The sequence below is a fragment of the Bombina bombina genome, chromosome 7, assembly GCF_027579735.1.
Source record: "Bombina bombina isolate aBomBom1 chromosome 7, aBomBom1.pri, whole genome shotgun sequence".
Lineage (NCBI taxonomy): Eukaryota > Metazoa > Chordata > Amphibia > Anura > Bombinatoridae > Bombina > Bombina bombina.
In genome coordinates this window covers 197,493,766-197,512,300 of record NC_069505.1, presented here as the reverse complement: position 1 = coordinate 197,512,300, position 18,535 = coordinate 197,493,766, and the positions used below count along the sequence as shown (strand labels likewise).

Here is an 18,535-nt window from a genome sequence, read left to right as displayed (position 1 = left end):
TTTTGGTTTGTATTTTTATGCTTCAAGAGAGTATTGGACATTGAGAAACATGTACATTAAGATTCTGTAGTGAAATAAATTTTTAATTGAAAAATTAAGGCGTTTTAGTAATTTATAAGAAAATCTCAATTAAAACCGTGTGTTTTTGGGTTGAAAATCGCCCAGCCCTACCGGGGACCACTCTAAAGCCTCCCTACATCCCCTTCCTATCATTGATGAACCATTCAGCAGGGTAGCTGTTGACATAGTTGGTCCCTTGCCCCGTACCAGTCCCTCAGGAAAGATGTATCCTGACGGTAGTGGACTAGGCTACCCGGAGGCAATCCCCCTGGCCAACATCCAGGCATAGACAGTAGCCGATGTGCTGCTCCAGATCTTTGCCAGAGTGAGTTTGCCCCGGGAGTGTGACAAAACCAATCTCGCCACTGTACATTGGAGGGCCTGTTATGGAACATTCTTTGGGCTGGAGGTACATGGGCTTAAGGATACCCAGAGACTGCATGGAAATATGGAATTTTATATGCTGGACACCCCATGTACTTTCATAACTCTGTCTTATGTCTATGTCACCCTGTATCCATAAATACAGGATGGGTACAGGGTGTGAGTGCCCCTTGTGGGAGCAATTGTGACTCTATAAGCCAAGTGGGCATAAAAGACTTTATAGCTAATAAGAACTGTTCCTATATTCTCTAATAAGATGTATTCTATGTATGTTTCAGATCTGATTGTGTCTCAGGAGTCTGTCTGGGTAAACTGATTGTGTTTTGTGTAATTATGTTAACTAGACTGCCCAACATCAGATTGTCTGAGTAAACGTTCTTCCCTAGTTAATTAACTTAATATGTTAATCTGTTTTACCTGTGAATAGACAATTGTTAGAGGTTTGATGCATTGTTCATATGTTTGCTTTACTGTTAAACCAATGCCCTTTGTAACCTGAAGCCAGGGTGTATAAATCTGTGTGCTGCCTTCAAATAAAGTAGTCATTCTGTTTAAACCTGAAAACTGGCTGGTTTGTGAATTGCTGATTCCCTATGCAGGACGTTGTTCCCTGGTATTAACCCTTGGTACACTGTTGGTACCGTAACATTGGTGGCAGCGACGGAATTAACCTTATCGCCCAGAAGAGCAACTACACAAGCCAGTAACCTCAGGAAGAGGGGGATTATTACAATACTGACTAAGATGGAAAAGAGAAAATTAAATTTTGCAGCTTTTAAAAACTTCCTGGAAACAGAAGGAGAGATTGATGGGTACCTTGCGGATTTTGAGAGGCAATGTGCACTACACAAGGTACCCGCAGAGGACTGGGTCACGATATTATCTGGAAAATTATCCGGCCGGGCCAGAGAGGCTTTTCGGGCCATTCCAGATGAGGAAGTCAGGGATTATAATACTGTAAAAGAGGCTCTGCTCTCCAGGTATGCGGTTACACCGGAGGCATACCGGAGACGGTTCAGAGACACTGTTAAATTAGCTGGAGATTCCTACCTTGAGTGGGCATGTAAGGTGCACCGCACAGCAGCTCACTGGATAGCGGGGTGCCAAGCCATATATGGGGAAGAGGTGCTGCAGCTATTCCTGTTGGAACATTGCTTCGACAAATTACCCGCAGGAGTTCGAGAGTGGGTTCGGGACCGTAAACCCTCCACCCTGCAAGAAGCGGCTCGCTTGGCAGATGAGTATACGGATGCCCGCAAACTGGACACTGCTACCACTAAGCCCCCTGCTAGAGTGGAGTACAGACCCCCAGTCACCCCAGCAGCTGCCAGTTACCAAACCCCGGCGCACCACTATACCACACGGCCTCCGGCCACGAACTACCCTCAGAGAGCCCTGCGGTGCTACTCACAACCTATTCGGTGCTTTAGATGTAAGCAACTAGGGCACAAAAGACCAGAGTGTCCCCTAAACGCAGCGAACCAAGCGCAGTCCTGGAGAAGACCCGCCGGCGGAATCCCACGTAATCCTCAGCCTGCGGCCCGCTACGTACAGGCGCAAGAATGCTGGAGCATCCTACATGAGGCAGACCTTGTGCAAGCTGCCCACCGGAATAACCGGCAACTGGTTAAAGTGAATGGGAAGAAGGTCAGTGGTCTACGGGATACTGGTGCTACCATGACCTTGCTTCAAAAGAACTTGGTGTCTGAGAAACAGTACACTGGAGACACTGTGGCTGTGAGGGTAGCAGGGGGCGATGTGTTCAGCCTACCTGTTGCCAGGGTACATTTGGATTGGGGAGTGGGCGCTAGACCTGTGAATGTGGGGGTCAAGAAGGACTTACCTGCTGATGTTCTTCTTGGAAATGACTTGGCCCCCCTTGTTTCTGCCTACGCTCCTATGGGTCCCGCTGATGTTAACTCTGTGACTACCCGTGCCCAGATCCGTGCAGCAGAGACTGACCCACCTGCTGCTAAGCCCCAGGACGCTGAGCTCAGTAAATCTCTATCCGCTATTGATATGTGGAGGTCCCGTTACAATGCGCTGATGAAGGAGAAGAGGAGCGCAGAGGAAAAAGCACGTTTAGAACAGGAATCTCTGCTAGACAAGCTGCACCGACAGACTGCAGAAAACACCAGCTTGAGAGTGGAACATGAAACATTAAAGAAAAACTTAGTGACACTGGAGGAGAAGCTGACGCTGGCTCATTGTGAGGTGCAGCAACTCAAGGGCATCCTATGTCAGTATGAAGGGATTGTGGATACCTATAAAGAGCAGGTACAGAAAACTCATAAAGAAGCTGATGGGATTTTGAAGGACTGTTTGGCCCTGGTCTGGGCACGGAGGAATTTGAACCCTTGTTTGTATGGACAGGAATTCTCTCTCATAACGGGAATACAGATGGATTGTCCCAGCAAACTGACATGCCTACCAGGCGCTCTGGTGGTATATGGCACAGTACATACCCTGGACAGCCGAGCATGACAAACCAGAGGGAGAGGAGTTTGATGGTCCTGTCCCCCAGCAACACGGCTGTTTAGCCAAAGGGGAGACGATTGGTCTCCCCCTCCAGCAGCACAGCTATGTATCCAAAGGGGAGACAGTCGGTCTCCCCCTCCAGCAACCAGGCTCCCACCAGGCTACTTCCATGGTAGTGCTGGCACCCGGGCAGAGTACAGCTGGTCTCTGCCCACCTCGCAACCCACCAATTCAGCGTACCAGTCCCCCACACAGCTGTGGTGAGGCACCTGGACATGGACAAGTTTTCCCCGTACTCAGGTGTAGTAACCATTTATTGTGGGTGGGCTGTACTACTAATTGTGTTTTATGGGTGGGTTGCTGGACTAACCAGGGCACTGACCGGCAGGAGGTCAGATACCCTGTTAGTCTGTTTGGAAAAGGGGAGAGATGTGACAAAACCAATCTCGCCACTGTACATTGGAGGGCCTGTTATGGAACATTCTTTGGGCTGGAGGTACATGGGCTTAAGGATACCCAGAGACTGCATGGAAATATGGAATTTTATATGCTGGACACCACATGTACTTTCATAACTCTGTCTTATGTCTATGTCACCCTGTATCCATAAATACAGGATGGGTACAGGGTGTGAGTGCCCCTTGTGGGAGCAATTGTGACTCTATAAGCCAAGTGGGCATAAAAGACTTTATAGCTAATAAGAACTGTTCCTATATTCTCTAATAAGATGTATTCTATGTATGTTTCAGATCTGATTGTGTCTCAGGAGTCTGTCTGGGTAAACTGATTGTGTTTTGTGTAATTATGTTAACTAGACTGCCCAACATCAGATTGTCTGAGTAAACGTTCTTCCCTAGTTAATTAACTTAATATGTTAATCTGTTTTACCTGTGAATAGACAATTGTTAGAGGTTTGATGCATTGTTCATATGTTTGCTTTACTGTTAAACCAATGCCCTTTGTAACCTGAAGCCAGGGTGTATAAATCTGTGTGCTGCCTTCAAATAAAGTAGTCATTCTGTTTAAACCTGAAAACTGGCTGGTTTGTGAATTGCTGATTCCCTATGCAGGACGTTGTTCCCTGGTATTAACCCTTGGTACACTGTTGGTACCGTAACAGGGAGATTATCTCGGACCAAGGGACTCAGTTTACTGTTGAGCTTACTCAGCAGCTATAGAGGCTTTGTGGAATAAGACCCCTGCTAAGCTCTCCATACCACCCCCAGACCAATGGGTTGTGCGAGAGGTTTAACGGGACACTGAAGCAGCTGCTTCGGACATTCTTGGCCTCTCAAAGGACTGGGAGAGATACCTGCCACACCTCCTGTTCGCTTACAGGGAGGTGACACAGGAATCTACTGGATTTTCCCCCTTTGAGTTAGAGTATGGCCGGAGGGTAAGGGGCCCCTAGACCTGCTTAGAGCCCACTGGTAAGGATCCTCCATTGAAGGGTATGTCCTGGAGTTCAGGGAACGACTGAAGGACCTCGCCTCCAGAGTGCGAGAAAACCTTCAGATCACCCAAAGTAGGCAGAAGCGGTGGTACGACCGTAATACTCGTAGCAGCACCCTAGAAGTGGGGCAGAAGGTTCTGGCCCTAAAACCAACCAAGACAGACAAGCTGCAGGGTGCTTTGCAGGGAGCCTATCGAGCAGTTTTGTGATGCTACCTACCTGGTAGCCAAATGTTCAGATGAACGAGTCCGCCGGACCTTTCATGTGAACATGCTTAAGGCATACCAGGAGAGGCCAGAGGAGGTAGCCGCCATATGCGCTCCAGCCATGGAGGACTCTAAGAGTATCCCCATGCCGGAGCTACCCAGGTGGAGTAGGGGGCCCACAGTCGTAGGAGTCATAAGGCTAGATGAGCGGCTAGGGGCTGTGCAACGAGAGCAAGCTATAAAGGTGCTAGAGAGCCAACAGAACATGTTCTCCACGGACCCTGTGTACACCACGATCGCGGTGCACCGGGTGGAGACCCCGGGACAGACGCCCTTGTGGCAGCCGGTGTACCGGGTCCCTGAGTCAGTTAGGCAAGGCATGAGCAGCAAAATTAGGGAGATGCTTAATACGGGAGTTATAGAGCCGTCCAACAGTCCTTGGGAATCCCTGGTGGTGCTGGTGCCCAAGCGGGATGGCACGACCCGCTTCTGTGTAGACTACCATAGGCTTAATGACCGGACCACGACCGACACCTATCCTATGCCCCGGGTAGATGAACTAATAGATCGCATCACCCAGGGTAACTTCCTAACAACGTTGTATCTTTGCAAGGGTTACTGGCAGATTCCCCTGGACCCGGAATTCATGCCTAAGTCAGCATTCATCACCCCATTCGGCCTGTACCAGTTTAAGGTCATGCCGTTTGGTATGAAGAATGCTCCGGTGGCGTTCCAGAGGATGGTAGATCGCCTTCTCGATGGCCTCCAGGATTATGCCTGTGCAAACCTGGATGACATCACGATCTACAGCGATACTTGGGAGGAACACTTAGTCCACCTAGACACCGTTTTGGACCGCATCAGGGCTGCGGGTCTGACAATGAAGCCAGACAAGTGCACAGTAGGGCGCTTGGAGGTCCAATACCTTGGACACCGAGTGGGCTGCAAGAAGCAGAGGCCATAGTCAGCAAAGATTGAGGCAGACGCTAAATGGTCGACCCCCAAAGCCAAAACCCAATCTTCGCCTTTCTTTGTACAGCAGGATACTACCGCAAGTTTGTCCCCAACTATAGCCCCCTGGCCAAACCCCTGACCAGAAAACACAGCACTAGTTTCTGCCCCTATCCTGGCCACTCCTAACCCATCCAAACATTTTTGTGTTCATACAGATGCCTACATGTTCGGGTTGGGAGCAGTGCTGAGCCAGGTGGATGAGGAGGGCCGTGAACCCCCCGTAGTCTACATTAGTAGAAAACTACTACCTAGGGAAGTAGGCTACGCAGCAGTGGAGAAGGCATGCGTGCACTGGTGTGGGCTCTCAAGAAAGAAACTGCAGCCATACTTATATGAAATGTCTTTCACAGTGCTCACCAACCACAACCCACTGGTATGGCTTAACTGGGTTTCCGAGGACAATGGACGTCTGTTGCGGTGGAGCCCTTCAACTTTACAATTCAGTATCGGCCGGGAAGGAGTAACAGCAATGCAGATTGCCTCTCCCGGCAAACTGAATTGGAATAACGTCACCGGACAACCCCAAGCTGACCTGTCAGAATCTAGCCAGGTCTGCCGGACTATGAGGGGGGAGCACTGTCACGGATACCAGGCTGCCAAGGCTACCTCCTCCCATACTGTGGATTGTTGGGTTTCCATCAGCTCCCCCTTTAACATTGTTACTATGATTACACCTTGCCCATAAAAAGCTGATTTGCTGAGCCCTTCCTGACTTGCCAAGACCCAGCCAGGATCTTATGGAACTACTCCCCGGCTGGGCTCACTAGGGATCCCCGCTGAACTTTGATCTAAGTCGCTCCAGAGGCCCTTTGCCCCAGAGCTCCGCACTTTTGGGGATTTGTGCTAGGGACAAGGGTTGGGGTGAATGCCAGGAGCAAGCTCACTCCAGAACTCAGTGTTTTGAAACCCCCCCCCCTCTACCGCTGGCTGACCTGGTGTACACTTTAATCAACTGCCAATCCGGCCCCCAGCAACGGATCATTTAGCTTTTTCGACTGGGACATCTCGGGGCCAGGAGCTCACCAATGGTACCCGGGAATAGCCGCCACTCCCTTGGGATCACCCCGAAACTGCGACCTAGCTATTGTGGGATCCCTATGTGACTACTGTTCCTATGGATGCAACGGCCTGTCTGGAGGGGCGGGAATCTTGGGATCAGATAAGGCTCTTATTAAGATGGCAAATGTTTATATAAGCAGTGTGTTTTCCCCAGTAAAGTCTGTTCGTGTATCACCTCAATACTGGTCTTGTCTGGATATTAGTGTGCGCTCTTGCGAAAATCACTTTCCCCGCTCTACAGCTAAAGGTTCCAGGCTAAAGATAGTCAAGGTATCCGGAGTCTGTCACACCCACTGTTAACGGTTTAGCGCCCTGCAGCGTGTATATTAGCCAAATGCTAATGAGTATTCACATGACCTGGATTTTCTACCAATCAGATAACCGGTATCCATTCGGCCCAAATTTCAAATGCACAGAGGAGAAGTTGTTACAATCTAACCTCTTCCGCTCTAGGTTTCAAAACTCGATTCTTGAGAGTTGTCACTTAGCCATCGTGATCCTTGTCTTTCAAAACAATCTTCTACATGTTTCGGCACAGAATGCCTTTATACGTACCCAGTGCTATCTGCACAAATATTGACTAAGAACCGATATTGGCTTTCTCTGCATATCAGTACTGACACAAAGTGTTCTAAGTTTTTCTTTGGCAATTTTGCATGTAGGATTTTTTTATATTAGCGTCATTTTATATTAAGAGACTTTTTATTCAGCTAGGTCTTATTTTGTTTTGTTTTTTATATTTAGTTGTGGCCACAACAGTGAACAGTATGTTGACAGTGTAATATAAAATATTTATTAAATTTATACTTGTACCCTATTGTTACTTATATATATTAGATAGGATATTTTAATCTGATAGTGTTTCATTTGTGCTTCTAGTTTGTTTATAGCGCCACTATCCCGTTGGTGCTTACTTTTATCTTTAACCGTATGAGAGAGAATCACGGTCTATTTTTGAGTGAGCATAGAAGGAACAGATAAGTGTCAAGTTATACCCTTTTTGTTTTACCACAGTGAGCGAGCATTCTGATAATCCTCCTCTAAACTTGATTAATAAGAGTATATGCCATGCGCATTACGTGACTGCTGTGCCCATGTGGCAATATGGCAGCATATATAGCATAACCAAGCACCGGATCAGCAGTCTAATTGAAGACACTCTTCTTGAACTGTTTGGGGTAAACTTAACATCAATAATAGAGATCCATGCTAAGTTTGTTATTATTAGTCAGTATAAGTTAGTTTAAAGGATTTTTATAAGGTGTTATAGGTCCCTTTAAGGGCCATCAAGGTCAGAGGAATATAGAAAATAATAGCCAATACTTGGCATTTCCCTAAAAATCTTATAAAAAAAAAAATTAATGCTAATGGATAAGGCAACATTATCCATTTCATTATTATTTATAAAAAATATTTTACCAGGAAGGATACATTGAGATTTCTCTCGTTTTCAAGTATGTCCTGGGTCCACAAAACATTGCATTGTTACAATAGGGTACAATAAAATACAGAAACAATATTAATACATAATATATGCAAAATTTAACATAGAACAGGTAGGCAATATATAATCAACCATGACAGGTGCATTCTGTTTTGAGATATGTAGAGAGGGATCTCTTAAAGGATATTAAACTTGGGGAAGGTTTGAAAGTGTGCAGGAGGTCGTTCCATAATTGTGGTGCTTTGTAGGAAAAAGAGGATCAAGCTGCTTTCTTTTTGTATTGAGGCAAACTAAGTAATGTGCTGGTACTGGATCAGAGGTTATAGGAGGTGGGAAGGGCCGGGGAGAGCATTCTGCTCAGGTAGGGTGGGAGCTTCCCAGAAAAGCTCTTAAACACAAGGCTGGAAAGATGGAGGGTGCGTCTGGATTCCAGCAACAGCCAGTTTAGTTCTTTTAACATGTCACAATGGTCAAAGCGGCAGAATGAGTTCTACAATGTATTAAGTTTATTAAGGTGAGCTTGCGGTGCAGGTGCGTATACTACGTCCCCATAATTAATGATTGGCATTAGCATTTGCTGTACAATCTTTTCCTTTACTGTAGGGCTTAGGCTGTAGGGCTTGTTTCTTAAAAGGGCACCTCGTTTTGGAGAGTGTTTAGATGCAAGTTTTTCTATGTGGAGGCCAAAAGATAGATTGGGGCCTAACAACATACCCAAGTATTTGAAAGAGTGGACTGCAGTCAGTGTGCCATTTGATTTTGTTTTGATGCATAGATGGGAATTTTGTAGTTTGTGTAATTTAGGTACCGTTCCAAAGATCTTTGTGACAGTTTTGTCAGTGTTCAGGAAGAGTTTGTTTTTTGAGATCCACTTTTCTACCTCCGAGAACTTGTCTTGGAGCACTGCCTCAAGCTGCGGCAGATCAAATTCGCTTGCATAGATTACCGTGTCTTCTGTGTACAGTTGAGGATTTGCAGACATTTGGCAGATCATTTATAAATAATGTAAATAATAGGGAGCCAAAAATGGAACCTTGGGAAACACCACACGTGACTGGGAGAAGGAGGGAGTCACTGTCAGAAATGGAGACATATTGTGATCGATCTGATACATATGATCGAAACCAGGTTTGCGGACGAACACCAATACCAGAGTTTTTTAGTTTGAGCAGTAGTATGTTGTGGTCTACTGTGTCAAAACCTTTGCAAAATCAAGGAAAATAGCTCGTTAGGTCACCTTGTTCCATGCCAGTTGGATGTCGTTGCAAACTTTTAAGAGGGCAGTTGTAGTGGAGTAATTCGGGCGAAAACCTGATTGATCAGGGGTCAGATAGTTAGATTGTTGGTAATACTCACATAGTTGCGTATGGACACACTTTTCTAAGATTTTTGGCAATACTGGGAGCAATGATATTGGACGATAATTAGATACCAAGATTATCTCAACACTTTTATGGATAGGCACTACTCTTGCCGTCTTTCAAAGTTTGGGTATGTATCCAGACACCAAGGATTTGTTAATTAGGGTTGTGACAGGTTTAGCAATTGCCGGCGCACTGAGCTTCAACAGCATTGCTGGGATTTGATCCGGTCCAAACTGGTTTTTCATTTTTAGATTAGTAAGGTGTTTCTGAATGACACTGATGGGTACAGGTCTAAAACTGAACTTCTCTATATTGGGTCTTTGCAGATTTAGTGGGGTCTGATCCACATTTGTAGCTTCAGGATACATGTCATTTATTAGTTTGTCAATCAGGGTTGTGGAGCATCCAACAAAATAATTGTTAAAGTGAATGTCAATTTTTCCGGTCTGGATGATATAGTTATGTAGACAATCATCCTATTAAGCATACTGCCACAATAATTTTTTACTAAAAGTAATCATTTATTTCTAATTTCATATAGTAAATATGCTTCATTTACTTTACCCGCTCCTCCCACTCACTGTTTCCTGATTCGCCTCCATATTACGTAAACAGCGGTCCCACCCTCTGTTTACATATCAGCAATGCGCGCTCCCGTTTACTATTGCCATTGCGCATGCGTTACTCCAGTTTCCGCTGTCAAAAAACATAGTATTCATTGAATGAGTCCATTCAAGGAAAACTATCGTTGCGAAGCGGACAGTATCTCCTAACACCCCAGCCTGTTATACCGCCAATTAGCAGAGAAATACATATCGAGTGTAAGTCACTTTCTAAATATAAAATCAATTACTTTTCTCAAGCCATCTAACTGTATTTCAAAGTACTTACAATGTACAATGTACTTATATACAGAGCCCTTTCATATCAACTTACCGAGCGCTGAAATAGTTAGGAAATGACAGGACTCCTAATACTGTTCTATTGCGCATGCGCGAAAATTTGCACAAGCTGACGATAAATTAGCTTTCAACCACAATCGAACGCATGCGCAAAAAGGACTTCTTACGTCATTCTAAGGGGGTGGGTCCCCCTGTGGTTAGAGACGTTATTGGCTAGTAAGACGTCCGTTATAAACAACAGGAACGGAGCGCGAATGCCGGGTAGAGGATGATAACGAGAAACAGGATAAATTAGTGAAAATAAAAAGGTAACTATTGAAAAAAATTAGCAATTGATGAATGAAAGTTCACTTTTTTATTAACATTTGTTACACATATGTTTAGACATGAAGCTGACTTTACATTCACTTTAAAGGCATTTGCTACTTCTAAGGGAAGTTGCAGGGTTTGGTTGTCCCCTTTGACAGTGGAGGGTTGGGAGTGGATTGGGGGAGTGTGTAAGTTATTTCGGCTTTTCCAAAACTTTCTAGGGTTTGATATGTTATTGTTCAGATTTTCACAGAAATATTGGGCCTTGGCCAATTTTGTTTAGTGCATATATTTCGCCATTGTCTATATACACAGTGATCGTTCATAGATCCAGTATGCTTGAACTTTGACCACAATGAATCCCACAACTGGTACATTTGAATGAGGTCAGCTGTGATCCAATTCCTATGTGCTCCTTTTACTCTCACCTTACGCAGCAGGGCACGCAAATTCCAAACATGTAGGAGTTCGGACTGAAAGAATTCAGCTGTAGAGTCTATATCTGGTATTAGATTTAATCTGTGCCAGGGGAGGTCACTGAAACTGTTAGGGAGAACACCTGCCTCCTGGATTCGGTCAGGAGAAGTGGAGAGAATCCGATCGAGCAGGGTGTGGTTATGGCTTTTAAGGTTTATGCGAGTTGGGGAGGAGCTTAATTGCGTTCGCTGCAAAGTCTTAAACAGCGAGCAAGAACTATTATTTTTAGGATTTAGCCAATCAATATTAAAATCTCCAAAGACCAAAATTTAACTTTTTGGGTTTTGAGCTATGGTCTCACTAAGGGAGATGGGCTATGTTGGAAAAGGAATGCACAGGGGAGCTAGGTGGGTGGTAGATTCCTGCAACAATGATTGATTTACTGCATGGGATCTCAATTGTGCCAGAAAAGAAATCAAAGGTGGCAGGAGAGCTCAATTTTTGTAATGGGGTGTACTTTATGGAATTGTCAACATAAATTACGTCACCTCCTCTTTTTGCTCTGTCATTTCTATGGCATGAATACCCATGTATTGCAATGGCAGAGTCAGGTATTTTTGCGGTTAGCCACGATTCAGAGATCACAATGATTTTGGCCTTGTAATGTGAACACCATGCTTGCAGTGCATCGATTTTTGGTAGTAAGCTGCGGATATTACAGTGCACAAAGGAGAGGCCTTTGTTTAGCAGGAAGGCTAGGAATGGAATTTGTTGGGGGAACCAGGGTTAGACTCTACATCATTTGCAAGAGCAAGTAACATAAGGAATAGGAATTTGGACATCATTTTTGTTTGGCCATATAATGAATGGGATACTTTATAATTTTGTGAAGTGTGGGTAGGAGGACTTTTTTTTTATAACTCTCCACCAGCACTCAGCAGATAAGTTACAGAAACAGAGCAGGCCATGGTGTATGATAATTTGTTTTCCAGTTTGAGGTGTGTGCTTATGGCGGTAGTGATGTGAACAAAATTGGAATGAGAAAAGGGTTATCACGAATAACAGTATGGTCATATTTGGATTCATGTTAGTGGTATGAGGTGTGTAGATGAAAATAAAACACAAATCGTAAAAAAAAAAAAAAAAAAAAAAAGAAAAGTATATAATATTGATGTGTAATATATAGCTATTTGTAGTGAGAGAGGGTATGTATTCTATAGGGTTAAGTGAATGGAAGGCTGTGCTGATCAGTGTTTGCACCTGTCATTTCAGGAGAATGAAAGTTGTGTGGGAGACTATAAATGAGGAAATGAGCTTGGGGTGGGTATGAGGGAATGAGCTTGGGGTGGGAGGGAAACTGTTTTCCAGAAGGCTACCTGTTTGGTAGCAGAGGGCAGTGTAACAGCTGAGTGGAAGTCTGTATTTGCTTGCAAGTCTGGGGCAGGATATATTTTAAATCAGGCTGTTTGTTTCATGGAGGGAATCCCACACAAAAGTAATCAATAAAATGTATATTACTCGACTAATTGAATCTAAGTGGAGCAATCAGCCGGGAATAAATTGCAGAAATACAATTTTGCAACTGCAGATTTACATAACTACTTTTGGAGATTTCACAAAATAACGTTGCGGCAAGTACAGGGCCCCTAGTTTACCCACTCTCCTAGCCGCCGTTGCGGCAATTACAGGGCCCCCAGCGATCCGTCTCAGAGTTTCACGTTGAGGGACACCGAGACCAGTCTGCCATCAGCCGCAACACTCTAGGCACGCATGGCTGCTCGCTGCCTAGATTTAAGGGCCAGTCACTAATTACAGGAACTCCCACCTGGAAGGCGCAGGAGTCCCTTTAAAAATCTACTCAGTACCTCACTCTATACTTGTGTATGCTTATACCAAAGACATCTGTTATACTTCTATGCCCTCTTGTTCCGAGACATTCCTCTCCAACAGTACCCGCTGGGTTCTGTGCTTGCTGAGAGACTTGTGCTTAAAAGTTTTATTTGTAAATACCTTATCTGGTTCAATATTGACCTCAATTTGATTTACCCGTTTCTGCATTACATTTCCTTTAGTAAAGTTTATTCAAGAAAATACTTTCTTTGTTTTGGTTTTCCATTCCAGCATACGGAAGTTCCAGACACACCCACAAGCTTTATTAACACTATAATTCTGACAGGAAGATCACGTAATCTTAAAACACTGTAAATCTAAGAGTCTCAGTTTGCATGAATTAATTCAAAAGGTGGGCAGTCAGGTGATAGGGGAACAAGTCAACATCTCTAGAGTCAAAATAGAGTCATAAGCTCAAATCAAGGGGTTCTTTAATAAATGGGGAAAATGTATACAATATCTTCCTAAGAAGCTGGAAATATATGAGAGAGAGAGAGAGAGAGTGTGAGAGCGTGTGAGAGAGAGTGTGAGAGCGTGTGAGAGCGAGTGAGAGAGAGTGAGAGAGAGTGTGAGAGAGCGTGAGAGAGAGTGAGAGAGTGAGAGCGTGAGAGAGTGAGAGAGTGAGAGAGTGTGAGAGAGAGTGAGAGAGAGTGAGAGCGTGAGCCATAATATACAGTATCTCACAAAAGTGAGTACACCCCTCACATTTTTGTAAATAATTTTAACTTTTCATGTGACAACACTGAAGAAATGACACTTTGCTACAATGTAAAGTAGTGAGTGTACAGCCTATATAACAGTGTAAATTTGCTGTCCCCTCAAAATAACTCAACACGCAGCCATTAAAGTCTAAACCATTGGCAACAAAAGTGAGTACACCCCTAAGTGGAAATGTCCAAATTGGGACCAATGTGTCAATATTTGGTGTGGCCACCATTATTTTTTAGCACTTCCTTAACCCTCTTGGGCATGGAGTTCACCAGATATTCACAGGTTGCCACTGAAGTCCTCTTCCACTCCTCCATGACGACATCACGGATCTGGTGGATGTTAGAGACCTTGCGCTCCCCCACCTTCCGTTTCAGGATGCCCCACAGATGCTCAATAGGGTTTAGGTCTGGAGACGTGCTTGGCCAGTCCATCACCTTTACCCTCAGCTTCTTTAGCATGGCAGTGGTCATCTTGGAGGTGTGTTTGGGGTCGTTATGTTGGAATACTGCCCTGCGGCCCAGTCTCTGAAGGAAGGGGATCATGCTCTGCTTCAGTATGTCACAGTACATGTTGGTATTCATGGTTCCCTCAATGAACTGTAGCTCCCCAGTAACGGCAGCACTCATGCAGGCCCAGACCATGACATTCCCACCATCATGCTTGACTGTAGGCAGAACACACTTGTCTTTATACTCCTCACCTGGTTGCCACCACACACGCTTGACACCATCTGAACCAAATAAGTTTATCTTCCAGTAATCCATGTCCCTATTCTGCTTGTCTTCAGCAAACTGTTTGCGGGCTTTCTTGTGCATCATCTTTAGAAGAGGCTTCCTTCTGGGACTACAGCCATGCAGACCAAATTGATGCAGTGTGCGGTGTATGGTCTGAGCACTGACAGGCTAACCCCTCACCCATTCAACCTCTGCAGCCATGTTGGAAGCACTCATATGTCTATTTCCCAAAGAATCTCTGGATATGACGCTAAGCACGTGCACTCAACTTCTTTGGTCAATCATGGCCAGGCCTGTTCTGAGTGGAACCTGTCCTGTGAAACTGCTGTATGGTCTTGCCCACTGTGCTGCAGCTCAGTTTCAGGGTCTTGGCAATCTTCTTATAGCCTAGGCCATCTTTTTGTAGAGCAATAATTCTTATTGTCAGATCTTTAGAGAGTTCTTTGCCATGAAGTGCCATTTTGAACTTCCAGTGACCAGTATGAGAGAGTGTGAGAGCGATAACAACAAATTTAACACACCTGCTCCCCATTTACACCTGAGACCGTGTAACACTTACAAATCACATGACACCGGGGAGGGAAAATGGCCAATTGGGCCCAATTTGGACATTTCCACTTAAGGGTGTACTCACTTTTGTTGCCAACGGTTTAGACATTAATGGCTGTGTGTTCAGTTATTTTGAGGTGACATCAAATTGACACTGTTATACAGGCTGTACACTCACTACTTTACATTGTAGCAAAGTCTCATTTCTTCAGTGTTGCAACATGAAAAGATATAATAAAATATTTACAAAAATGTGAGGGGTGTACTCACTTTTGTGAGATTATTATATATATATATATATATATATATATATATATATATAAAAAAAAAACAGGTGGCGCCGTGGGACAGGTGGTGTGTGCAGACTTTTTGTAATGTGGTGCTTAAAGTGCATGTAAAGTCAACCTACTCGCTCTGCATCATAGTGTGTCATTTCAAAAATAAAAGTGAGTTTCATTCATCAAAATGTGAAAATCGCATTCTAAAAAGAAATATCTCATAATTTACTTTCTATTCTTCTCTGCGATTCCTCCGCCCGCCATTATGGTCCCACATAAATTTGATGATTGACACTTCTCTTTCGGAATATTTTCCTCACCCCCGGGGCGTCAGGCCAGTTGCTCCCTACGTCACGCTAATCTACTGCGCATGCGCGAACTACCCGATATACTATACTATACTATACTTTGTTACGGAGTATTAACGCATGCGCAATGTGATACGAGGTGCCGAGGTTTACAGCGTATTGGTTGCTGAACGCATGCGCGTATTGTCATCCAAATTGTGAACGCATGCGCAAATGAGACCCCTAATCGTGAACACGATTCAAAATGATGTCATCGAGTGGGCGGTAGATATTTAAATGATGCATGGAGAAAAACAGGAAGAAGACGGTTGGGAGGAGTTCAATGAATAGAACGGAGCTAAGTTTAGATATCAAAATAACGATAAACATTATTTATTTTAAAATAATATTATTGCGGTTTGAATATTTATAAGTGTGTGAACAAGTTGGTAACAATTAATAACCAAAAATTTACACTCACTTTAATTACCAATATATACTATGGATATATAAATATTTTGTGTGCAGACTTTTTGTAATGTGCACTTAATTACTGATATATACATTTATTGTGTGTGAAGACCTTTTGCAATGTGGTGCTTAATTACCGATATATACTGTGCATATATAAACATTTATTGTGTGTGCAGACCTTTTGTAATAAGGCTCAGTTTTGTCACTGGTTCCTGAGATAACTCAAGAGCCAACTTGTGTTATTTATAGCTATAAGTCTGTGCTCTGTATTCATATGGGTGACCTGATTAGGTTCTGCGTTATGTATACAGTAAATACGCTTGAGTCATGAGCGGTACACTTACCAATGGCGCATAGTGACAGCAAGACCACCCCCAGCGCAACAAAGCCACGGATTCCACAAATGCCACTCATGGTACCTATAAACAAAATACAAAAAGAATAATCTACAACACAGCACATCTCAATGCATAAGAGGCTTTAAGAGAATATGCCCTGAGTGGGCACTGGCCTTCTGAACTGGCACAGGCTTTTAACCTAGAAACAAGATGTGTCATGCCAAGAATAAATCTCTTGCTGTGTTATAAAATGCCACCAACCTGCATAACCCCCCCCACACACACACACAGATGCACAGTCACTCACTGTACCCAAGCCCAGAAAGTGGCACTAATTACCTGTCGGCTGCTCATTCTTGTTAATACCCTGCCAGAAAATCAGTCTACAGCTGCACCCTAGGCCCAGTGTATTATCACACACAACTGGCACTATGTGACAACGGGGTAAATATGTAATAAACTGTTTTCGCAAGCAACAGAGTGCATGAGAAACCATTTGTTACAGCAACTAAATATATAGACACATTATTCAAACCAATTGTGTAAGAATCTATCAAAGTTTATTAATACTAGTTACCAATGTAAATAAAGTCCATACAAAAGGGTTAATGAAAGTGCAGGCAAAAGGGTTAATGAAAAATCTCCACAGGTTCTGTGCCAAACAATAAAGTGCATTTAGTTCTTACAACACACAAAACTGTGATTGAATCCTTATTGACAAGTAAACATTACCCATAATGCCTGTCTGCATCTCACAGCTGGTGTCTCCTACAAGCCCGGTCAAGTGACCTAGTGTCCACCAATCAGATGTTGGGAAAGTCTGATATACAGTTGTAACGTCAGAATATAAATCCTGTGACTGTGCATATGTTAAAGGGACACTGAACCCAAATTCTTTCTTTTGTGATTCAGATAGAGCATGACATTTTAAGCAACTTTCTAATTTACTCCTATTATCACATTTTCTTCATTCTCTTGGAATCTTTATTTGAAATGCAATTTAAGTTTAGATGCCGGCCCATTTTTGGTGAACAACCTAGGTTGTCCTTGCTGATTGGTGGATAAATTCATCCACCAATCAAAAACTGCTGTAAAGAGTCCGAAAAAAAAAAAAAAAAAAAAGCTTAGATGCCTTCTTTTTTATATAAAGATAACAAGAGAAGGAAGAAACATTGATAATAGGAGTAAAATAGAAAGTTGCTTAAAATTGCATGCTCTATCTGGATCACGAAAGAAAATTTTTGGGTTCAGTGTCCCTTTAAATTCTTCAAAATAATTGCTGTACAAAGTATGTTAATTTGTTTTAAAAAAATCATAAGACTTGGCTGATATGTTATTCCACAGCAGCACAAATGTCTAATTACAATATGTAATATAAACCACTACACTATCATGTGAAGGGGGTTCCAGGGCAGGGAGATGAATAGAGGGGTATAAAACCAGAGTTGCTCACCCTTCTCAATTAATGATACAATAAATAATCCAGCAGGTGCAAAATAGAAATAAATCATTTACAACCAATTGAAAAAAGAAAGTGAATAAGGTAAAAGTCTCAGCTGTGAAATCAAAAAATCATCAAGGGACATTAATCAGGGACAGCACAATACAATATGTAATATTATATAAATAAAGCATAGATCATTAAAAATTCTTCCCTAACGGCCCCCATAAGAAAAATATGTAGCCGGCTACTTACAAGTCATGTGGTGCACAGCAAAAGAAATCTCGCAAAACAATGAAACAACGTTCCTTACAATAAAGTGTTTAAAGGGACAGTCAAGTCAAAAATTACTATAATGATTCAGATAGAGCAGCAATTTTAAACAACTTTCCGATTTTATTCAATTAGTAAAATGTGCACAGTCTTTTTATATTTACACTTTGAGTCAACAGCTCCTACTGAGCATGTGCAAGAATTCACAGAATATACGTATATTCATTTGTGATTTGCTGATGGCTGTCACATGACACAGGAGTGGTAGAAATAGACATAACTGAAAATTGTCAGAATAAAATCTACTACTCATTTCAGACTAAGTGCTATTGTGTTGTCTTGTTATAAGGCTTTTGTTAATTTTGCAAATCTACTGTATTTACTGGTCCTTTAAGTGGTTGAACTAGGTAAACCGGGCATTTCCAAATTCAACAAGCAATCCTTAACCCAGCTTGTAGGCAGGTAATATT

General features: G+C 43.2%; 1 protein-coding gene across 1 annotated transcript in view; it reads right to left on the bottom strand.

The window, feature by feature from the left end:
• The window catches only part of LOC128666128 (CD59 glycoprotein), a 101,278-nt gene that overhangs the window by 57,821 nt on the left and 24,922 nt on the right, over nucleotides 1–18,535 (bottom strand). The window contains exon 2 of the mRNA XM_053720542.1: nucleotides 16,358–16,432. Coding sequence (XP_053576517.1) covers nucleotides 16,358–16,427 — 70 coding nt within the window. The 5' untranslated portion in view covers nucleotides 16,428–16,432. The remainder of the gene's footprint in view (nucleotides 1–16,357; nucleotides 16,433–18,535) is intronic.